This window comes from Notothenia rossii (assembly GCF_949606895.1).
Source record: "Notothenia rossii genome assembly, chromosome: 5".
Taxonomy (NCBI): domain Eukaryota; kingdom Metazoa; phylum Chordata; class Actinopteri; order Perciformes; family Nototheniidae; genus Notothenia; species Notothenia rossii.
In genome coordinates this window covers 11609276-11634084 of record NC_136903.1, presented here as the reverse complement: position 1 = coordinate 11634084, position 24809 = coordinate 11609276, and the positions used below count along the sequence as shown (strand labels likewise).

The 24809-nt window shown below is 41.9% G+C and overlaps 1 protein-coding gene across 1 annotated transcript in view; it reads right to left on the bottom strand.

Moving 5' to 3' along the window:
• The window catches only part of tubgcp6 (tubulin gamma complex component 6), a 31326-nt gene that overhangs the window by 2600 nt on the left and 3917 nt on the right, over nt 1-24809 (bottom strand). The window contains exons 6-24 of the mRNA XM_079683535.1: nt 24439-24631; nt 24243-24306; nt 24032-24141; nt 23378-23469; nt 21445-21584; nt 18597-18746; nt 17969-18050; nt 17319-17407; nt 16277-16392; nt 14751-14889; nt 14538-14636; nt 12711-14439; nt 12063-12188; nt 9080-9248; nt 7878-8019; nt 5268-5462; nt 4556-4688; nt 3966-4179; nt 1085-1278 (exon numbers count right to left, since the gene is read on the bottom strand). Coding sequence (XP_079539661.1) covers nt 1085-1278; nt 3966-4179; nt 4556-4688; nt 5268-5462; nt 7878-8019; nt 9080-9248; nt 12063-12188; nt 12711-14439; nt 14538-14636; nt 14751-14889; nt 16277-16392; nt 17319-17407; nt 17969-18050; nt 18597-18746; nt 21445-21584; nt 23378-23469; nt 24032-24141; nt 24243-24306; nt 24439-24631 — 4176 coding nt within the window. The remainder of the gene's footprint in view (nt 1-1084; nt 1279-3965; nt 4180-4555; nt 4689-5267; nt 5463-7877; nt 8020-9079; nt 9249-12062; nt 12189-12710; nt 14440-14537; nt 14637-14750; nt 14890-16276; nt 16393-17318; nt 17408-17968; nt 18051-18596; nt 18747-21444; nt 21585-23377; nt 23470-24031; nt 24142-24242; nt 24307-24438; nt 24632-24809) is intronic.

Below are 24809 nucleotides of genomic sequence, written 5' to 3'. Positions count from 1 at the left end.
ACACACACACACACACACACACACACACACACACACACACACACACACTTTTTTACATATCAACAGTAGAAAGATAAATATTTATAGAGTATCTATAGAATTCACAATGCAAAGATACGGTATAAGTTAGAATACAGTGTAACACTAAAATATAAACATAGGACTATATAAAACATACTATTATATAAGCGTCTAAAGGAGTGTGAATGTGTGTTCTAACACGCACACCCACACGCGTCATAAAATGTTATAATCCAAAACAAGCAGCTTTAATCAATATGTTTTATACTTTGTCTTGATTGTTCATTAATATATAATTGGGCCCTTTTGTTAGTTTTGTTGACCTTATTTCCAAAGTAATGACCTTTTATCCAGATCCAGATGCTTTACTCATTATCCTCAGGGCATGTTAATCAAGGTTAAATCTAACTTCCTCCTAAAAACATCTTTCTTATTGCCTCATTACTGCTAAAAGGGTAATACTCAGATACAATACGACCTACTCCAATTAAAAGAGCTGGACGACTAAAGTAATCCCTTACATTCATTTGACAAGCTTTAAAAAACAAACTCTAAATTTGACATCATTTGGAAACCATTAATTACATTGCGGATTGAAATGAAGAGACTAAATTCAGTTTAAACCATTTTAACATTGGGCAGGAGCATCTGGTCTTCATTGCCTCCCTCTTGTCTTATCAGGTAGACATTTCTTTCTGATTTAATGTCAAGTGGATACTTCTATAAAACATCATTTGCAAACTGAGCAACAGGTGAATCAAGCTACGTGATGAGCATATCAGAATCAGAATACCTTTATTAGTCCCACAGAGGGGACATTGACATTCTTACAGCAGCCAAAGACAGCGTCATGTAACAAGCATGCATACAAAAGTATTAAAGATAACAACAATTAAGAAAAAAATTACAAAATACACATCCTGTAACAGTTCTGAGGATTTAGCAGCCAGGTATATATTGCACAGTTATTAACGGCATATATATATATTGCACATAGTTGGTTGGTATTTAACAACAAGGGGTATTATAGTGTATAGTGTATGTGAAGATGTTATATCCTTACCTTTGAAGAGGAACTGTGAGTAGTACTTGAAGGTGTTGTAGGACTGCTGCATGGCGATGAAGCTGGGGTGCACCGCCTCCCCCTGCTGGCTGCCCCAGGGCTGTGCGATCAGCTGCGCCCGGAACTTCAGGATGAGGCTGAAGATGCTGTGGATGATGTTCATGACGGGGGCCGCCTTCTCCGTCAGCAGACCCCTGGGGGGGACAAGGGAGGGTGCAGAGTTTAGGAAACATGACAAGGAACTTTGAGATGACTTCTCGGAAGGGCTGGCATCGTACACGGGAAAGTGTGATTCTTACAACCTCACCTAATGAGATGAAATCATTCATCAGGTTCAAAAGTTAACCTCCCATCCGTCTGGAATTTTAATTAAGTTGTTACAAAGAGGGTGAATTAATTTTGTATGACATGATGGGTGCAGAGTGCCACTGCAACTTGCTGAGCCTGTACAGAGCCCGGAGAAATGATTTATCTCCAGTGAATTTTTCTGCATTTCCTTCCATATCTTCCTGAAATCCTGATGGTGTGTAAGATATATATTTGCTGTCTACGTTAAAATTCACAAAACTCAGAACAGCGATAAAAACGTGTAATTTTGACTGTATTTGAAGGATAAGGGTTCCCAAAAAAATGCATCAAGTTGGGCTGCAATTATAAATCTGAAATCTATAAGTTGATTTAATGAGTTGAGCAAAAGACGTAAAGGCCAATCATTTCTAGTTAGGTTGATTTGAATATATTTTAGTTTTGGACTGTGGATCGCACAAAAGAAGACATTTTTTTTCAACACATTGAGCTCTGCAAAATATTGATGGACAGTTTTAATTATTTTCTGGACCCGAGCCCAAATAAAAGTGTTTTTCTAGGGAGGCATCCATCCAATCTTTTCTCTGCCAATACCAACTCCAAAGCCTCGTCTAAGGCAGGGCTCGACAGTAACGGTTGACATTGGCAACCATTCAGAAAAAATGTCAACCACTTCTTGGCCTTTGGTTGCTATCAGTGGCAACCACTTTTTAACATGAAGAAATAAGGACAGCAAACAGCTAAATGTGCACCCCAAATAGATAAATGTTAATTATTTGTTGCATTAAGAGTGATATTTAATTATTGTTGTGACCAGTCGGAACCTGATACTTAAGTTGCACGTGCATTGGTGTGATTACGGAGCCAGAAAGAGATGGACGTGTACTCGCGTGCGCTGTGTGTTTGTTTTACAATTAATGGCAAATTAAGTTCTTTGACTGTGGGGTAAAAAGTTCGGCCAACCCGTCAACATCTCAAACGAATGTTCAAAGTGATTCAACTGATAAAGTCTTAGGAGGCGAAACATTGTGCTGCGTTGTGCATTCACTTCCGGTAAAAGTCCTTTCAAAATAAGAGTCCCGATCTTGTTACTACCAAAATAAAAGTGCAAAACGAAACTTTACCATAGGAAAATATTGGCATACAAATATAATCACTTCTATAAAAAGGTAATACATTTTAAATATAGTTAGACATATTAAAGGTCATCTACAGCATTAATAATTAATATCTAATTCTTAACTGTGAATGGTTTTCATTTATTTAACATTAGAAATGTATTAGTCTGGCCAATCCAATACTTCAATGCTAAAGTGCCAATGGATCTATGGTGGGGGTCAGCACAAAGGTCAAGACTACCCACATTTGAAAGGGAGACAACGGATAACTAGTGACTTGCTCAATTCATTTGTGAGGGATCTGTGAAGAACATGACAACAGCTGCACTACTGGTGTTTAGTATACCAGCAATTGAGGGTGGACAAGTTTACTACCACTTAGGTTTCAAATAATTGTGTTAATTACTGATTGTAAAGCATTTGAACATTCTTTTGTGTCACATTTTCAATATTAAGTTGATGTATAACTGTATAGTATATTAATTATTAAAAATATAAGGTGACTAAAAATGGCAACCGTATTTTTAGTTTTGGCAACCAAAAGCTGATGCCTGGTTGCCAGCCTGGCAACCACTTTTAAAAGTTAGCGTTGAGCCCTGTCTAAGGATTTGTGCCAATCACCACATTTAAAAATCTGCATACCTTCATACTGTAAAGTGTCAATAAAAGATCAGACAACTGTAAAGAAATCGACATTTGATATGAGAAAAACCCTCAAATCCTTACTTATATTTTACTGACTTTGTGCTAGTATTTATCATTACATGTCACTTGTTAGACGCTTTTATCCAAAGCGACTTACGTACTCAATACCGTAGACAATCCCCACAGGAGCAATTTGGGGTGAAGTGTCTTTCCCAGGGACACAACGACATGCTGACTGCAGTGGGGTTTGAACCAACACACAACCCACTGCACCACACGCATCATATTGAATGTATTCTTTTATACAACATTTTGACAATTTGTGTAACTGCTGTACATGTAGAGATGTCCATCAGCCAAGCACTTCCATATAATGCCTTTAAATTCACGCAGCAGCATCATCAACAAATTCTATCAATCCAAAGTGTTACAGTTATGCCACCAGGCATTTGTGACATCCTGTAGAGAGGACTACTTTGTGACTCATGCATCTGTAAATCTATGTCCACAGGTGACGTGTTTAGGTGTATTCAGCATGTGTCTATTCATGTTGTTTATGCATGCAGTCTTTGAGTTTACAAGGTGATCTGCTCTCACATGGGGCGCACAGGCTAACAGCTGATAACGCTGAAAGCTGTGATCACTCAAAAATACTGCAAAGTGGAACATGTGTTCTTTCAAGGGGACACAAGGACATTTGAACTTGGTCCAAAGTGTCTCCTACCTTGCAACAAATTGAGGAAACATACCATCTACTTTGGGGATGGAGGTAACAGCTGGTATGATATTGCACGTGTAGCTCCAGGCCTCACCTGAAGATGGCTCTGTTGAGGTAGTCTGCGTGCGTGCGGTGGATGGCGTCCAGGTCGTTAGCAGTGGCCAGTTTGGCAGTGAACTCCATCCAGGACACTTGCAGGATCTGGTTGGTGATGTATCCCTGTATCACTTTAACAAAATGCTGCATCTCATGTCTGTAGAGCTGCAGCTGATGAAACTGCACCGAGCGGCCCGCACCTTTCACCAGAGCTGAGGGGGAGTCAGATGGAAACAAGTCAGTGCTGCGGGGAAACCTTTGCTGGCATTTAAATGTGGAGATCGGCTGTGAATAATATTGTTTCAGTGAAGGCTACGTCCCTCGAACACCTTAACACTACGTTTTTACCCCTTCAGGATATCCATTTAAATGGTCTCTGCACAGGCTCCCACTGATCAATAATATCCGGCCCAGTGAAGCACACTGTTTTGACTACAGTCCCACTGCTATGAGACGTATAAATAAAACAGAAAGGAATCACAGCATCCCCCTCAATGAATATTTTATCAACAGTTGAAGCGCAACGGGAAGAATTGTAACTCTTTCTGCTCAGAGGTGAAGTTGAGTCAGCTCCCTCCTCTTCCTCACCTGTCCTCTTGAGGTGGAACCAGACCTCGCGGAGGCTCCACACCATGTGTTTGAGCTGCAGCACGAACGAGAACAGTCGGTTGTACTTGTTCATGCAGCTGTCCGTGATGATGATGTTCAACGGCCAGTCCACCTGGGAGATGACGGGAAGGAAAAGAGACGGGGGGTGAACAAAACAGTGTGTGAAGGTGTGAGTGTGAAGAAGGAAAAGGAAACAGAAGTTATGAAGAACAGGTAAAATGAAGCGTGACAAATGAGGCGAGGGGAGGAGAAAGGTGTGAGTGCAGAGACGTTGATAAAGGAGGTGAGAGGATTGTGAAGCGAAGGCAGGGTGGTGAGAGATAGGGGGTGGGAAAGGAAGGAGGAAAATGTGTATGGGGAGAGAGCGTAGCAAAGAAATGTGAAGCAAAAGATGGAGAGGGAGGAGATTGAGGAAAGGTAAAACATGGAGATTCAGCAGGAGGGAGAAAAACACAGAGCAGAGGACAATATGTGCGGCATAAATAACTGTACATGTCATCCGAAAGACTCAACTCCAATCAATCTACAAGGTTCCACCATTAAGTGCTTGATAAGCTCATTTTCCACACCCAGAGCAGTTTGTCAAAACATGACAGGTCGTCACATTCAAGCTGCCACTCACACTGCGACAAGCGCACTCATGCAAGCGCTCGCACTCCGTTACTCACTCCACTGAAACACAGCGCCTCACCTTGTAGCGCAGCTCCAGACAGTTGAGGGAGTCGGGGGCGTGCGGGTGGAAGGTCTCTGGGAGGAAGCGCAGGGCGAAGGTGAAGTTACCCGCTAACGGTGTGTCTCCGTGTAAGCTGTACTGCAGGGCCTTACTGAGGATGGAGTTCAGGACGAAGGGGGTCAGCAGCTCCCCGGGGGTCTGCCCACTGCCCAGCTGCAGGGACGAGACATTTGTCAAATAATTACACATAAATGTAAAGGTCACCTATTATGCAAAATCCACTTTTTCATGTCTTTCACATCAACACGTGTCCCTTCTGTGTAAAGAGACCCTGAAAGTTTCAGGAAAAAAGATTCTCTCTCTTTTTGTCCATTTATATAAAAACCTGTCTGAAAATGAGCTGATCAGATTTTGGCCACTTTGTGATGAAATAATGTTTTTTTGTCTTGTGTAACCATTAGCCAATCACCAACCAAGGTAACCCCCCCCCCCCCCCACCTTATCACCTGAATCTCCTCCTAGAGCACCACTGTGTTCTTTTTAACCAAATATCTCTCAGAGGGGCGTGGGGAGGGGCTCCTTATTTTCTAAAGTAACAGACAGAGGGTGGCCGTTTCTCAATCTCGAGGAAACTGGCTTCCAAGCCAATATTTCAAGGATGCTACGTCATCGAGTGCCGCCGAAGGACTGTTCCAATCTCCAGCATACTTGGAATTCCACCGAGGCCGCGTCCTTGGTTTGGGGGTAATTCCGAGGTTTCACATGGGTAGACTTCGCGTCCTTAAAATCCCCACAATGCTTTGCGCACGGACCAATTTCCCCAAATCTGTGGCGGAAAATGTAAGGCGGGGCCTCTCATATGACGCACACCTGCACACTTGCTAGCCTGTTCCCCTCTTCGTTTTCCGAATGCCAGGAAGTATTCTTGCCTCGCTTCTGAAGCAAGTGACTCGGAAGACATGTGCTACCAAGCAAGCATCCTCACGATTGAGAAACGGCCACAGTTTCTCAATGTTGAGGACGCTTCCTTGGTAGCACCTTGTGCTACCAAGGAAGCGTCAACAGGTGTGCGTCATACAGTATGCGAGACCCCGCCTTAAATGGAGCGCGATTTCCGCCAAAGATTTGGAAATCGGTCCGTGCGCAAAGCATTGTGGGGATTTTAAGACCGCGGAGGATACACATGTGCAGCCTCGAAATGTCTCGCAACGAAGGACGCCGGCCTCGGTAGAATTCCAAGGAGCCTGGACATTGGAACAGTCCTCCGGCGGGACTCGATGACGTAGTATCCTTGAAATAGTGGCTCTGGAGCATCGTTCCTTGACATTGAGAAACACCCAGAGAATCAGCCCTTTTGAAACAGGGCTGAAACAGAGGGGTTTATGGGATGCTACAATGCATGAGGTTTGGTGTTTCGAAGCAAACAAAGAGACATGTTTTGAATATATCCGAGACCTATACTATATAGATGAAAAACAGTATAATAGGAGACGTTTAAGGATTTTTTAATCGTACCTCTTCCAAGTCTCCTCAAATATGTGACCAAGGCCTAAGAGTTGGCAGCGTTTTCCCCCAAGCAAACACTGCGTGTAGTCGATTACAGTGATTAGCTGGCTTTCCGGTTGAAGGTGTGCTAATCAGTGAGATCAGCTGGTGTAGTGTTTGGCTGGAACAAAAACCTTCTGTGTGATGGGCCTCATGAGACGGATGTACATGAATGTTTGTGCAGAACAACACCGAGGTGCCAAGGCTGTGATTGTTACATCGCGACAGGAAGCTTGAGGGTCTGAGATTCTAAGCATCATGTGATGAAGCAAAACAGCCACAGAGACCTCAGATATAACATATTCTTAAATTAAATTGTGAAAATAATGTGACAAAGCTGTACGCCCAGACAATTATCACTTGTGTCAGCAGATACAGCTAAACAGCAAAAAAGCTTGAAAAACTGGGAGACTAATAACTGCAAATTTCACATCAAAGGATATGAACACCTACACAAGACATTCACTAGGGAATGAATCAAGAGTCAGGTACATTTTTAAATCTGTGTACTGGTGTATGCCTAGGGTAATACTCAGGATGTACTTACTGTTCAGGCACAAAATTATTTAGTGTACAAGGTGACCTTCGCCTGCTTTCAAGCTTCGCAGCAGTTAACACTGAATACATGCCGTGGAGAAAAAGTGTTTGTTTAAAATGTATTGCATTAAACTGGAGACATTAGGCCTTGAACAAGTTGTCCTTGCTCGTCCTCTGCTAGAATGCAATAAATACATAATACCGTAATTTTCGGACTATAAGGCACACCTGAATATAAGCCGCAGCAGCGGCATACCACTCTCGGTTCCACTTTTACTTTTGCGCGCTACCTGTCTCACTCTTTTCCGGCCTCCAGCTTTTCCTGCTGGAACCCGCCGCTTAAAGGTGGGGGTCCGCGGACCGGCCATAGAGCCCATAGAGTTAAAGGTGTTGGCCGTTAGCTGTAAAAATCCATAGATTAGCCGCACCGTTATATAAGCCGCAGCGTCGAAAAATAGGGAAAAAGGCGCGGCTTATAGTCCAAAAATTACGGTAAATACATCTCCCTTATTTACTTGAGATATAGGAGTTATATAAGAGCTTCACCTTTTCAAAGAGCAGATCGCTGAGGGACTGTGCAAACTCGCCATCCTCCATCAGCAGGAAATGGCGCAGCGCCTCAAAGTGTCTCTCCACCCCTAACTCCACAAAGAAGTAGTCCACCACTGCCTTGTTCACCAGAGAGACACTGGGGATGGAAGGTGGAGGAGACAATTAGCAAAATAAGAACAGTTTACATTCAAGAATGAGGTTAAAATGTCAACAAAACGTTCACATGTAAGAGGTTTATCTCTCATTCAGAACAATGGAAAGGCTCTCCTCTCACTGATTACTGCACATCACCATGGAAACCTTTGATCTCTGGGCTCAAGCACAGGTGTTTCATAACGTTGTTAGTTCAAACATAAACACCTGTGTGATGGAACATGATGATGTCATAACTCCAACTCAGATGCTCAGAAAGCCACCAAACATCACATGATAGTTAACTCTGTGGCCCTGAACAGCTCTACATCAAATATGTTACTATGGCAACGCATCCCTCGCCATAAAACTGCTGACTTGCATATTTAATTAAGGTTTTGAGGAAAATAGACATCGGCTCTGGAGAAAGCTCAGGGAATATACTGGTGTTTCACTTTTTGGATCATTCCTGATTACCATTTAAATGATTCCTAACAAGTTGCCATTTCGTTTAACAGTGGGAAACGAGGCTCTTTTTCCAGAAAAGTCAGCGGGGAAGATATGAAAATAGAGGGAAAAAAACTGCAAACATCTTAGTGCCGTCTACGCATGCTATTAAAAAGCGTTAATACAAATGTAGAGCTATACTGCTAAATCTACTGCATCCCCTCTGTGTGCAGATAGGGATCAGAAAGCATTCCTTTACACACAAAGGCTAAACAGCAAAGTGAGCAGAAACATTTCAGGTGAAGATTGACAAGCTTGTCTGGAGCTCTGATGGCATTTCAAACAGAAAAAGGATCCTACAAAGATGAAAAGTAATAAGAATATAAATTATTCCTCCAGCAGAATGTGCACTCAACTACAGTTTAAGTGGATTGAAGTAGCAGAAAAATGACAAGAGATCAGTGAAAGCACACACTTGCATTTCTCTTAAACAAAGTATTCCACTTCAAGTTGAAATAATCACGTTTTTCTCAAACACTCAAAACTAACATTTATAAACAACAATAAAATCCCGACCAAACTTTGCTCCTGCAGCTTTCTCTCAGTCAGACACTTACTGTGTGGTGAGCGGCGTGGTGACGGCCTGTTTTATCAGAACTGGCAGTGAAACCAACTCGCTGAGCTGGACGGCGGTGGTGTCTGTGGCTTTGCAGAGCGTGGGGTCCATAGGGAAACCCCAGGGGCCGCGAGTCACCTGCTTCAACAGCTGACACTCAGGGGACGAAGCTGCAGGAGAGGGAGATCAAAGGCATGTTCCATGAATTCATATCAATCTCACAACTGAAGAAAACTGTGGCATTGTAAAAAGAGCAAAGGAGAAATTATTTGTATAATCAAAGGAAAAATATTATCTTAATACTGTAATATGATAATAAATACTTTAACAATTCATTAAATGATTAAGCTTAGGGAAGATACAATTAGTCAATTTAATCAATGAAATTACATTTATTTGCAACTATTTAAAATAAAAGATTAAGAATAATTTTTCTGACCAAAACTGTCCGTTCCATTGTTCAAATGTTAAAATTCACGTGTTCTTTTCATGATGTTAAAGGTCCCATGTCATGGCCATTTCTACTGATCATAATTCCATTGTTGAGGTCTACTAAAATATATTCATATTGTGCAATTTTCCAAACTCACATTGGTTTCTCATACGGCATCTCTGTATAGTATGTGTATTCACTCTGTCCTAAACGGCTTGTTGGAGCTCCTGCCCCCCCCACTCCCTGTGAGCCCAGTGGCCGTCTGCGAGACAGCGAAACCCAGCACGAAACACACACACACCCGCAGCCTGGCTGGGAGTTTGTGTGTGTGCCCAGGCTGAGTTCCGCGGTGTGTGTGTGTGTGTGAGGAAGTCCGCGGATTGGTCCAAAGGTAACGGCTCCGCGGACGTAACGCTACGTCACTATACCCGAAATACGTCACTATAACCAAGAAGTAAACAATGGAAAAAGAGAAATCTCTAACGAGGCGTTCTGGGGCAGCATAGACAGGTATTTTCTGTGTTAGAGTTTTACTCGCTACAGGGTGTACTTTGAGAGTTTGAAAACCTTCATAACACACAAGGGGACGGGTAATAACCAGAAAAGCATGACATGGGACCTTTAAAGTGGATGTCTTCAGGTTTTGACTGATACTTGCACAAAACCAGACATTTGAACATGTGGAGGCTTTTGATATTTATTGTATCCTTAATGAAAATAAAGGTTAGTCCTACTCCCAAAACTAAGATCTTTAAATGTGTTCCTCTATTATAAATGCCAGGTTTTTAGTTTTTTTGAATATGCATAGTATTTACTGATCAGTGTTTTCATTAAATAACAATATATTGCAAGATGTTCATGTCATTTTGGCTAACTTCTATATTTATAGTAACACCCCCTGAGTAATTACAGCTGCTGACTTTGATCAGTAGTGTGGAAGATTTGTTTGGCTGACTGATTTCACGGAGACCCTGGGAGCCGGCATGAATAATAGCAGCATGACACGCAAAGCGAAAAAGACAGGATATCACTTCAGCGAACCATGATGCATCCCAACCAAACATAAACCAGACTTAATACCCTTGTGAAATATCACTGCTTTTTATGCAACCACTGTGCATGCTGATGGAGTAAATATTTAACAGCCTCTGGAAAAACATCAGTCCTGAACATGTCAAAAGATTTGTGTTGATTTACATGAAGTAAACTCAACGCTGTAAGGTGCATCATTTTTATATCTCAGCAATTTAACATAATGTTTTGCTCCATTTCACAAGATGTTTCATTTATCATTAAGTTATTCAGAAACATCAGGTAGCTAACTGGCCGCACATACTGTCCAACCATGTAGACATGCTCATATTCTTACATTTAGAATACAGAATATCACCGGAAGATCAGGGGGGTACCATTTTTTAACCAGAATGTTAATGTATGCTGCAACCGTTTTGTTAGGAAATGAATGGCTTAGGCTTTATTTTAGAGTTTAGTCTCATCTCATTTAAAAAAGGTAGCAGATTTAGAGTATGTAATCTTTCGCACAGTTTTAGTCATTCAGGAATCCTGAAGTCAAATGTAATACCTTTTAAGACCCTTTCCATACATTTGAAGAGCTCATTGCCACTTTGAGTTTTAACCGGTTACCTTGGCGACACACTTTACCTCACATTGACTATATACAGTATTGATTGTCCTTCCTCCTTATCTTCCAACCATTTGGACAAAAACATGCATTTCCCCATAACGATGTTGTTTAACAACCGGCGTAGACGGACCGTCGCACGCTACCAAGCAGTGAGCGTGCGATGTCCTGTTCACTTGACGTCAAACCCAACGGGATGCCATTAATAAACTATACAGAATCACACTACACACCTACGCAATGATTACATTCAGGCAGACTGTAGAATACAACCTCTTTGGACCATTTATAGACTTATTGAAAACAAGCTACAAAATGTAATACCTTGGAAAATGCCGTTTAATACTTTTGAATAGCCTTAATATTCGCTAAATTGATTTATCAACTTTTAATACTTTTTAAGACCCCGCGGACACCCTGTCATTATTTTAAAGCAGAAGAGGTACAATTATTTGTATTATATTATCGACCAAATCATTTTAGTTGTTTTGTTTTGATTTATGCTTGGAAAACAGTTCCTATTTTATCTAATTAATGACTTTAGGCCATTGCTACTTAGATTATTAATACCAAATATTCACCTTTAGATACGTTTAGTTTAATTTGTAATACTAATTGTCCTTAAAACTGTAACTCACTCATTTCTTATAAATTGTATTTTTATCAAAACGTTTTCTGTTAATACACATCAATTCATATCCTCTCCTACAAAGTCAAGATGCGGAGTTCCTCAAGGTCTCGTTTTTGATCCACTTTGTTTTCCTTTTAGATAATAATTATTTGTCACTACATTGTATCTGGAATTGTAGCCCTTTTGCCCAAATTTCCTCTAGCATGTACACAAATGCTAATGTCTTGAACATCATAGTGCTCAGATAAAATGTAACCAGAGAAATGTTTTTAACTAACCCATCAGGTTGTAGCAGTCTTCATATTGTTCCACCTCGTACTGAGCACACAAAGCCAAGAGGTATTCCTGCTCAGACTTTTCTCCAGGAGACAAACCAAAGCCGGCTGCCCAGGACTCTGTGAACCCTGAGGAGAGATGTACAACAATGACTTTAACATAGAAACACAATCTGTTGGTAGACACAACAAACACTAATGCATCAGAAACAAAAGGGAAACAAACACAATCGCTGTCTTTCATAGAATATCTAGAAAAATTTAGTTTTAAATGAAAAGGCAGAGTCAGTTGATGCAAATTCAATTGTATAACACAACCATAACAGTTATAAGTGTTCAGTGTAAATAGAAAACTAAGCTTTCTGCCAATTGCAGAAATGGAAAGAAGGGTGTTTTATTGAAGCCTTCAGGCATTCATTTCAATAATAAAATGTTTTCATTATCTACTTGTTGTGAACATCTATTTGAATGCATGTTTTTCTGTTGTCTTGAGTTGATCAAATAAAACCGAATGCAAGAGTGAGTTTATTGATCTGGAATATATTTGTATCAACGATCTTAACATCTTACTATACTATCCAAAGATTTCTAAGTGGCACTAAAGCGTGCCTCACAGCTGCAAAACGATATCACTTAAATATTATACATTACCTTTACCGTCTTCATTGTCTTCTGTCTTCTGCTGATTCAGGATGCCATCACCCTTCACCACACACCCAGCCGCAAGTGAAGAGTCTGATGAGTGGCCATAAGTGCTGCCTGGTAGTACAGAGGGTTGCAGCTCTTTTCCTAAGACCGCGCAACCCCCCCCCAGCGTCGAATCCGAGGAGTGGCCGTAGGCGCTGCCGGGTACCGGTGATGGAAGTGGTTCAGTTTTCGACACAACACATCCACTGGCTATATGTGAGTCTGAAGCATGACCGTGGGCACTGCCGGGTATAGGGAAACGCTTGGCTTCGTCCCCTGAAACTACACATCCAGCCCTCAACCCTGAGTCCGAGGAGTGACCAAAAGTGCTTCCAGGTAGTGAAGGAGAGGTGGCTTCATCTCCAGATACCACACAGCCTGGTCGAAGTATACCGTCTGATGCATGCCCATGTATACTCGCACGAGGTGTTGCTTCGGTCACGTTCGACACAAACTCACCCACTTTTATATTAGCATCCGAGGAGTGACCGTGGATGCTGTGAACAGGAAGTGGTGCGACAAAATCTGAGACATTTTCGCCGACTATAAAGTGGTCATCTGACGCATGGCCGTGGACATTTGGAGAAGGAAAGGCAGCGACAAAGTCTGAAACATTTTCCCCGACTTTAATGTGTGCATCAGAAGAGTGACCGTGGACACTGTGGGAAGGTAGAGGGGCTTCAACTTCTGAAGCATGTTCTCCAATCATCATGTGTGAATTTGATACATGCCCGTGGACATTATGGGATGGAAGAGGAGCAGCTACCTCTGATACAAGCTGTCCGATCTGTATGTGGGAATCAGAGGAATGGCCGTGGGTGTTAAGTGAAGGCTGCTGGGCAACCGCGTCGAAAACTGGCTCTCCAGAGACCTGAGTGTTTGGCATTGAAATATTATCAGCTTTATTTTGAGCGCTTCCATCAGGTAGAACAATCCTACCACAATCAGAAAGACTTGTCTCTGCTTTGCCACTTAGCTCTGGTTTGTAGGTCGGCAAAGCATCGAACACATAATCGTTGACAGATTTAGCGTTTTCTTTATTTCCCTTTACTTTACTTTCTAAACTCCTTGTTTCAGTCTTCTGTTCTGACATAGACGCAACTTCCTCCTGCTTGTTGTCAGTCATAGAGCCACTCCCATCCACCAGCTGCACTGAGGCTTGAGAGGGATGTCCATAAATGCTTGCTGTAGAAGTAGATCTTTGGGGCTCTTCTGGGGTGTATTGGCCCAGAGGAAAGCTGGATTTGGAGGCTTGGCCAAAGGGGCTGGCTCTTGGGACGCCATCCTGGACTTGAGAAATGTTCTCTCCTATTGGGATGTGAGAAAAAGAGGGATGGTTTTGGATCATGTCAGGCTGGCCTGCAGGTCCCCAGCGAGGCCGGGGCTGGACTGAGGCTTGGCCAGTGATACCCTCCAGTGGACTAAAGGGGGCACTGAAGTCATAGTCTACTAGCTGTGCTGTAGGAAACACTTCAGGTAGCTCAGAGCCAATCTCCTGTAAGGCAGAGTCCACCTGCTTGCTGGAGGCATTCGATGACTTGGGGAGGAAGTCATTGATGTCGATATTTTCAGAGATAAGGGCAGGGTCTGCTGTACGGGGGTTGGTTGAGGATGGGTGAGGTGGTGGTGAGGCAGCATGAGATTCTTGAGTCTCCGCTGGCTGCTGCTCAGGCGGGTCCTGAGTGGGAAATTCCTGTTAGTAGAAGATGCCAATGAGCATTAACTTCCAAAAAGCAGAATTAAATAAAGAAAAAAGGATTATATTGAAGAAAAAACTGTGTGTTGTTATACCAGTGCTGGTTGTGGTGCAGTCTGTTGCACTGAGGGAACAGCTTGAAACACTTCCATGGGAGGTCTCTCCTGGCCTAAAGGATATTTCTCGAGAATTGCCTGGAAATAATTCACAAGAGCTTTTTTTAATTACTTCCTTTAGCTTAAAAAGTCTCTTTGAACAATCTTCACTTTTGTCTTTTGTTGTGTTTTCTATGTTAATTCACTACCCACCTGAACCTGCTGCCTGTCACGCATGACAAACTGAGATCGGGCTTCATCGAGTCTCAGTCGCTGCACCCGCCACATGGCCCGCCTCTCTCTGCGAGCTGCCTCCTCTGACATACGGCTGTACTGAGCTATCAGCTCTTTCCTACAATGCACAAGTGGTAACACACAAGTAACAAGTAAAAACATTAGCTGAGGGTTTAATGGGGGGGGGGGGCAGTAACTTGCTGTAAAATGAATGTATAGGAAAGAGTCCAGGTCATATAGAGATGCATATTATCAAGATTTTTATTATGTAATCTGTTCTCTTGATTTACGAAGGAATCGATAGGTCTAAAAAGTGTCAGAAAATAGGAAATAATGCCCTACTTTCAGGGCACATTCAAAGGAGTCCAATTCTGCTCCTTTTCAGGTTCATATTTAAAGTGTGTGGGAGACCTCTGCTGTGAACTTTGGGATCTAAGCCTTTACAAACTATTTACATGCACGAAAACCTATATAACCTCTATAATATATAACACACAACAGGCAAGGGAAAACCCCAAAAGGCATACTAGGGCCTCTTTAAAATGTCTTGTTTTGTTGTGCTCTAATGATTTGAAACATGGCTGTTGTGGATCCGAAATGCAACCTCAAATTTGACATGATGTTATTTTTCTCCAAAGGTCAGTCACCACATCGCTTGTCTGCAGTTTCTTATTAGTACTGAACATAGATATGAAGAAGCAACATATTAATATTCGCTACTCATCCTAGACACAGGTCTGATATTCCATCACACGATAAATTATATGTCTTATTTGAATACCGAATCATTTCTATTTAAATTTGAGTGCAAATCATCCAGCAATCAGTGTTTCTTTCTACCCTACAATGATAAGCTCTCGTGTGCATGCGCTCATGGGGGACACTGATAAGCGTATTGGTCTGCAATAAGCCTGAGTGTGAATATGTCATTTCAGGCTCTGTGATGGCTTTGAATTCAATTATGAGCAATTTGCTAAACCAATTGTAGGCCACTTGAATGATCTATAAATACTTAATCAGTAAATGCCTGTGAAATATGAAATGTACATTTTTCTTAAGTGGATATGGTATATTTTCACAGCACATCCCATATAATAAGGGCATAAAACGATGTAATAAATATTCCTGTAAGGCAGTAGGGTGAAGGAAGCCAGCGTGAATGGATTAGCTAAGGAGCTATAGGGGACGGGCGCAGGTAAACTCTGATTTCAAACACATCTTTGAGCTAACTTTTCACTATTTTAAGGAAATCAACTTTTGCTGTGGTCGTATAACAGGCTCTGATCACATTTTCTCATGCTGTGGCATCATGTAGTTATCCAAACTGCATGGGAAATTCATCACATCACCAGCTGCTGAAATACCACGCGCAGATGGAATTAATGTCCCATCATGTTTGCAAATTCTCGGTTAATATAGTCTAGATCAAATAAGAACTTTACAGAGATTAAAAAATCATCAAAGAAACATGGCAGTCTCTAGTAGGGGCTGTAAAGCACTCAGACCTGGCTCTCTGCTCCAGTTGCTCCTCCATGGCCTGTAGTCTCTGCTCTCTGTCCCTCAGCTCTCTGGCAAAGCTGAAGTCGTCCCCCTGCTGTCTCTTCACAGCAACATTTCGCCACTGGTGCCAAAAAACACACAAACACAAACATGTACGATTGCTTTCAGCTTCTAAAATGGGCATCGGAAGCTGTGGGAGGAATGTCTGGATCCAATTTCTGCTTACATTAATGTGTCTCATACATACATTTCTGATCTGAACGATGTTATGATTTTAAAGCGGCTGTAATTGAGATGTATCTAATGCAATGTGAAAGGGGTCGGCTTTAGTGATGAACCTACAGAGGAATATTTCCTGAATGTTCAGCTACCAACTGTTTTACGGTGAGTTCAGGATTATTGTTTAGCTTTACCTTACAGTTTACGTTTACTTTTATAGAGCCAAAGTTGGCCTGGGTGACGAACTCCCCAAGGGGGTTGCAATATCATATCTGGGGGTTGCACAAATATGGTTATGGACTGGAGGTAAAAAAAGAAACAACATTAAAATACTTTTTTTTTAGAATGGGTAATGGCTCTTACAATTAATATTAATTAAAATATAAAAATGTTGCTGTGGGAGGGCAAAGTATTAAATATATTCAAATGTTTAGACGCCAAACAGTGTTAAACCACTTGCCAGTAAAGTGCACCTACCTCTGTATACACAGACTGTTTCCTTCCCAATTATTATTCTTGAGGTTGAGAAGCACTGCTCTAACCCACCATCTTTTCTCACTTCTTACACATTTGCAAACATGCACCTTTTCCATTTGTTACTCTTTTTTTTTCACACACACACACACACACACACACACACACACACACACACACACACACACACACACACACACACACACACACACACACACACACACACACACACACACACACACACACACACACACACACACACACACACACACACACACACACACACACACACACACACACACACACACACACACACACACACACACACACACACACACACACACACACACACACCTCTTGCTCCTGCTCCAGGTGCTGCTTCAGCTCATCAAAACGCTCTCTCTTCTTGGCTTCCTCGGCCAGACGTTGTGACACCTGGCGCCCTACAGGAGCCGAGAGAGATAACAGTGTGCTGCTTACCCCCCCGCATCGAAAAGCACGTAACAATTCTGTATTTCTCTGTCACACACACAAAACCGTCACCATCTGCCTCAAACACCAACAAATACACTGAGACACCCTTCTAGCACCAGGCCAGACTTTTCACACCCCTCCCAGACTCTGCCACACATCTTTGATGTAATAAATCATGTGGAGAAACTGTGCGAGCGATGATTACAATCCACAGCCTATAGAGCAGGAAGCTATTCAAAGCATCCCTCACTGCTTTGGCCTGTGTGCATCTCTGCTGCTCCCCTGCAGGAGGAATGATTGTAGCTGAAGGAGACTCTCATAGCCAAGAGCAAGAAATTGAGTGTGCTTTTTACAGCGGTGTGCATATACATCAAACAAAACCATACTTTCAGTGTGTGTGTGTGTGTGTGTGTGTGTGTGTGTGTGTGTGTGTGTGTGTGTGTGTGTGTGTGTGTGTGTGTGTGTGTGTGTGTGTGTGTGTGTGTGTGTGTGTGTGTGTGTGTGTGTGTGTGTGTGTGAGTAACACTAACCGCGGATGCTCTCCAGGGTTTTGACTGTCGACTCTCTGACCTGATTGATCAGCTCCTGGCGCGCCCGCTCCACTCGCTGGGCCTTACGAAAGACAGACAAGAAATCATCATTACCAGAGATCTATCCGGCTGCCCTGTAGCTCACCTCTCCTCCTCGGGCCTCTGCCAGTCAGCTCTGCCACCACACACACACGATATAGGTCACACACAGCAGGCTGTTACACTAAATCAAGCAGCGTGCGAGCCCCAGACTTCAGCTGCATCATTATAATGACTGCAATTCTCAGTACTTGAGGGGCAGTGTCACAATCATTGATCATTTTATGTAAAAAAAAGAAAAAGAAAAAGGGAAAGAAACTCCTCTGTCTTTCTTAGGGGGAAATTCCTGTGAAATGATTTTTCTCACTTCAGGTTTCATGAAGTTTAGGATTCCCTTGATATTTAGAAATCCATTAAAGACAGCTAGCAGAAGCAAAACATTGTCTTATTAAGGTAATTCATGGTAATATATTCTTATACTGTATCTGCCAAACCTCTTGTCAGATATAACTGAGTAACAGACTTTAGAAATGGTGTAAAAATCAATCACAGTTAAATGCATGAGAACAATACGCCTGAGTGTCAGTACCTGCTCCTCCCTGCTGATGGCGCTGTGCTTAGCGATCCTCTCCATGCGCCCTCGGTACACAGCACAGTCCCTCTCGATCACCTCCACCTCCTGGAGGGAGAAGGTGACGGCGATGCGAGGCACCGGAAGCTCCGACCAGCAGATGTAGTGCTGTGGACACACAACAGGAAGCATGTACTCAAAAAGACACTCATTGTTTTAAGTGTCCTAATTTGGTGACTTGAAATCATGCGTTTTGATATATTTGACCTTTTTGGACTTTGCCTACTATGAGCCCAATTGTTCTTTGATTAGTTGATTGGTCAATTAGACATCAGGAAGGGGGTGAAAAGTGTTTACGCTATTATACAAGACAAAGAAACAGTTGGCATTTCTGCTTGAACAATTACAATAATTAAAATAACAAAAATGGTTGATTCATTTTCTTTTGATCAACCAATTGATTATAAGACTAACTGTTGAGGTCCTGACACACCAAACTGACACCAAAGAACACGTCCCGACGGACCCGATTGTTGTGTCGCCGCACGTCTCCTGCGTCTTGGCCAAAAAGTCGCACTGGAACGCACCGCAAAGACTTCAGCCGACGGCCAAGTAGCACATACGCACTGCGCATGCAGGAGTGGCAATAACTCTCCTTACCAACAAGCGGCGGAAGTGTGTATTCTTAATTCAAAAGAGGCAACCAGAAGACAGACTGCGTGATATATACAAACAACAAATAGCGTGCGTTCCTTTTTCACTCTCGTCCATCACAGACTGTTTCACATAACGATTTATAATTGAAAACATGTTTAGTGCGGTTCTGTGAAATGAAAAATAATAGCCATCTGTGTGTGCCTTCTTCACTTCCGTTTCGCTTCTCATGCACTGATTCGCTAAGCTGAACAGCCAATCAGAGTGAATTCTTTTGCCGACAGCCTTTTGCCGACAGACTCCCGATTCAACATTCATGTTGAATGTTGAATCGGGAGCGGAAGATGTTGGCACGGCCGAAAAGACACGACGGTGCGGGACACACCAATCTGAGTAGGGTGACAGGACGCTCATCGACGGCCAGACATCTATCGACGGCCGCAATCGGCCCGGTGTGTCCGGGCCTTTAGACCTCTAGCACCTTTTGTAACAAAAAGACTTAAAGTAATCATAAACTGTAGCAATGTTCACTACAAGGCATGTTGCATTACAAAGTCTGTTGGAAAATGAATTCTAATAATAACTGCAGATCAACCCACATTCTATTTGTCCATTGGTTGTTTCATTCAAAACTGTTTCTTCCGTCAGAAAATCCAAATTTGATTCTCAAATGTAGCACAGAAAAAATGTGTGGGAGAAATCTTGCCTTTTTTTAACCAGCAATGTTATGATTTTCTGAATGTGCGATCGTGCGTACCCTAGAAACTGTCTTTGTTCAAGGCATCTGCCTGAACATACTTTTTTCAATTCATAGTTTCACATGTATTCACAGCCAACCTGCACTTTGTCCAGGATATAATAACCGACCCCCAGCGCTCACGTCATTACCATACGGAGAAACACTGTAGTTACAGAATACCAATTAGTCAGGAGCATGGGCCCTGCGGTAAGGTCAGGTAGGTCGTGTCATAAAAAGCATTATATCAGCAGGCAAGCCATACGAGAAGTAAGGAAATGAAATACAATTAGATTACATAGAATCTTCTACACTTCACTTAAGATCCATTTGTCTGGCTTGCTAAGCTTCCTGTCATTAGGACAAGCGGGGGGTCCAGTCATAAACAAAGGCGACTCAGGGGTTTTCTTTGCAGGCGCTTTGCACTCTCGTAATTATACATTGACTATATTTAGAGCACAAAACCAATGATTTTCCTTTACAGGCAATTGTGAGCTATGTAAGATTTTGCAAGAGTATCATTTAGATTTTAAACAATTAGCTGATTAGAACATTGACTAAAAAATGATTCGGCAACCATTACATTTTAGTCATTTTTAAAGCAAAAATGTAAACGATTCTGCTCCTGAATGTGCTGCTTTTCTTTTGCTTTACATTATAATAAACTAAAGTTTGGACAAAACAAAAAGCGCTTTGGAGAAGTCCTCTTGTGTCTAGAAAATTGTGATCGACATTTTTCAACATTATCTGATGCTTTATAGACCAATAAATGAATCAAGAACAAATATGTGCATATTCAATTCCTAGTTGTAGTCCTAATATCACCTGATCCATCTAGGGCTGCATCTAATGATTCCTTTCAGAAGCAGCTGCTAATGTTCTGACTACTTGATCAATTGATAGGATTTCATCCAAGAAACAACACAGTGGCACTTTCCCATAACAGGAGAGTATAAGGCAATGTTCTTGTTTTGCAAAGGAGTAAACCTGGCCAATGTAAGCAGTGACGGAGAGTAGAGTTCAAGTGTCTGCAATAAATTACCACAACACCTGTGCCTCGGTACCACAACACTATTTATCCCAATGCAGAGGCACGTGTAGTGATAACGCTTTGAAAGAGCCTGTGTCCCCATATGTTGCTCTATTGATTATTTGTCCTTTCTGCTTTGAGCAGTATGATTTTCCAAATGGGTAGAAACATGTTGTGGCAGGTAGATAATTGTGGAGTGTGGATTTTGTGGATTGCAGAGTCGATCTGTGCACCTTTTCGCCAATGCAGTACACTGAATGGCTTCTTACAGACAGAAAAACAGATGAAATATGGTGGGGTAACAGTAGAATATTCTCTTTGTACTGAATAAATTAAGACTGAATAAGATTACATGCATCAATATTTCAACACAGCATTTGGATGCATGAAATCCCCGTATGCAGTATATACAGTATGTATGAATGTGTCTGATTTGCAGAACCAACCTGTGGGCAGCAGATCTTGAGGAGGTTAATTGTCTTTCCGCAGACGTACACATCATTGCCGATGTGTCTCAGGAAGACGGGCACACAATCCTCCACATCGTTGGAGATCAGAGTGTAGCCTTGGACCCAGAAGTGTTTGTCTGCATACATTCAAAGACACCTTTTACATGCCGCTCCAATATTTAGACCAAGTAGTTTGGCTGCTCCTTTATGCCTCTGACAACACTACACAAAACAAATAGTGGTGGAGTTATAACTCAGCCTGCACTGCACCCAAAATGTATTAGTATGACTTACGGGCCATGGCAAAACTCTGGTTGCTTGAATTAACACTTGGAAATTGTTAGCGCTTAGCCCAGTGATCCTAAGCAAGAAGCATAAGAGAGCATGAATGCTCTGAGCTTCCCGAGCTCTTTACAAAAAGCCCGCGGCTTGCCAAGAAAGCTTAGCTGCTGATTGCTTCCCTGGCCGACGTACTTCGAGGAGAACAATGACATTTGTGTGTCCTCCAAAGAGTAGGGGCGAGAAGTGCAGAGGTTCACTGCGAGAGTTGATGAGGTGTAGCCGATGAGCAAATGAACCTCAGAGCCAGACAAAGCCGAGGTGATGGTCTGACCTTGAATGGGGTGTAGCATGACATCCAATATTTGGACAGGCTATGATGATTCATATAAAGCCATATTTATGGAGCACTGTGGAAATGAACGGATACAGTGGGAACTCGTTTGGGGAACTTTGATCAGGATTAGTGTTCACCTATAAGTACTTAGCTAATAAGGGGCTGCAACCACCAATTACTGTCAAAGGATTATTCTGCACATTATTTTCTTAATCAATCACTTTGTGTATAAAACATTATATTCTAGTTGTTCCAAAACCAAAAGAGAAAAAGCTACAAATGTTTGAAAAGGGGGAACCAGACCAAAGTTTGGGTAGTTTTAGTGAAAAATTACAACTTTTTTAAAATGTATTATCAAAAAGGTTGCAAATTATTTTTTTTGTTGATTGATTGTTTCAGTTCTATAATATGTTTAGAACTTGTGTTCAATTACAAAAACTTAACAAGGAATGGTTTAATACCTTTCTGTAACAATATAACTTTAACATAACACACTGTTTTTAATGTCTCTACAGCTGCAATGATTAGTCAAATAGTTGCTATGCGAATGTTTTGATATCCAACAAAAAAGTTTGAAATGAGTTCGAGTGTCAGGACAATTTGATGCTTTTCTTGGTGTTAAATAACTACATGTAATATTGGGATATCATATTTTAGGATATTGTCACTTTTTAATTTCTTCTTATGTTTTTTAGACCAAATGGTTCATCTGTTAATCAAAAAACAGATGAGTTAGTTGCCACCATGATGGCAATCATCAAATTACAATTTTGACTTGAGATGAAATAAATACAAATCTCTTCGAATGGCACAGTAAATATGAATCTTTAGTCAGCCAGTCACTTTCTGCCGAGTACAGATGGGTTTGTATTTATCCGCTCTGCAAGGATCATCTCCTGTCTCAAATAATCTTCTGCTCTCCTTAAAGTGTCAATAATTAGAGTAGCAGAAATGGAGTCAGTTAGATTTGTCGGTGGCAATTGCAAGAGAAGAAATTTAAGAAAAAACTAATTGAATTGAGGAAATGTTTCAGCCAGCATGGTGTACCGACTGAAGAGAATAAAAGGAACATTATTTGTTTGTCCCTGTGGCTCGCTGAGCAGAGATGGCTCTGCCTTCCAAAGCTGTGGTAGCTGATTTTGTTTCCCACTGATTACCATCCAATAACTTCATGACATCCTTTATAGACACGAGGAGAAATCCAACTGGGCAATAAAGGCTGTAATGAAATCTATTTTTTTCTGCTAGACAATCTGTCGGGCACTGAAGGCTTTTTCATTTTCAGAACTGGAGATGGGATGCGTGGCGGCTCACCTCGGCAGCCCAGATATTCCTCATTGACTTGTATCATGAATTCTCCATAAACATCACGGAACACGCCGCTATACACCCAGTCAGACACAAACCTGAGGGAACAGTAAACACAGTCACACTCAGTCCTCACAACAACAGAAAAAACATCAATGGAGCAAATTCTGCATGTAATGAAGAGCAGACATGTCCTTGGTTTGAATTGTTTCGTTTTAAAGAGGACATATTATGCTCCAGTCAGATTTATATTTGTATTTTTGGCCTCTACTGTGACATGTTTACATGCTTTAAATGTTTAAAGGTGCCAGCACCTCTTTCACCCTCTATCTGAAACCAGAGCCCAGTCTGCTCTGATTGGTTAGCTGGCCGGCTCTGTTGTGATTTGTCAACCGCCTACAGCTGTCCCACCCCTTAGCCTATCACGTTGGAGCGCTAGCCAATAGAAGTGCAAGTGTTACATAGTGATGTCACTATGTTACGGAAGAAACAAAGAACGTCCAATCAAACAATTTCAGGCAGGGGGGAGTGTGTGGAGAAACTCCATCTGGCGTTAACTTTACACACCATTTACATGCACAAAAGCCTATATAGCACACCAAAAAGCATAATAGGGCCCCTTTAAATAAACATGTTTGAATGTGCAACGCAGCGACTGACCGTGTGTACGGCTCACAGCTGCTCTTCAGCAGCGACAGCAGCACCGGGTAGTTCTCGTTGCTGCAGTTATTTTGTGCCTCGTTGTACAGGTAGGACATCAGTTTAACCCCCTGAGGAGAAACACATGGCACTGAGCTGACATTCCATCTGATAGGCTGAACACCGCCGTGATGGATGACATATTGCAGTTAGCAGATAAAAGAGTGCTCACCACGGGGAAGGTAGCCTGGCCAGTACCTAAAGGTCCGTCCACACAGCACAGCTCCGACAGATACCTGAGATTAAAAGAAAGCAAAGGTTTTTGAATTAATGATATTTTGCATCAAGGTCCTCTTGGACATGAGGTTGAGGTTCAAAAGTATGTAATTAACCCCCAAAAGGCAATTTAAAAAAAGGTTTAACCTCACCTTAGTTGGCGGCCCACCTTGCGGAACAGGAAGCTAATAGTCAACAGGCTAAGGGTGGGGGGAGTGCTGAGAACACAAGCCCTGTAGTAATGCAGATACTTCCGCAGACCACCTGTAAAAGCCTTGAGAGAAACACAATGTTCTTTCATTGATTTCATAATTGAAGGTGTAACAGTGGAATGTATCACTTTACCTTAAAGTGGACCTATCATGCTATATTTGAATAATATATTGTAGGGCCATACCTATATAAAACATGTCTGTGAAGTTTTTTTTTCAAAATACCAAACAGATCATGCATTTTAGCCATGCCTCATTTCGCTCAATTTGCTCTTTTCCAGCCCTGTTTTTGCAAGGGCTGATTCTGATTC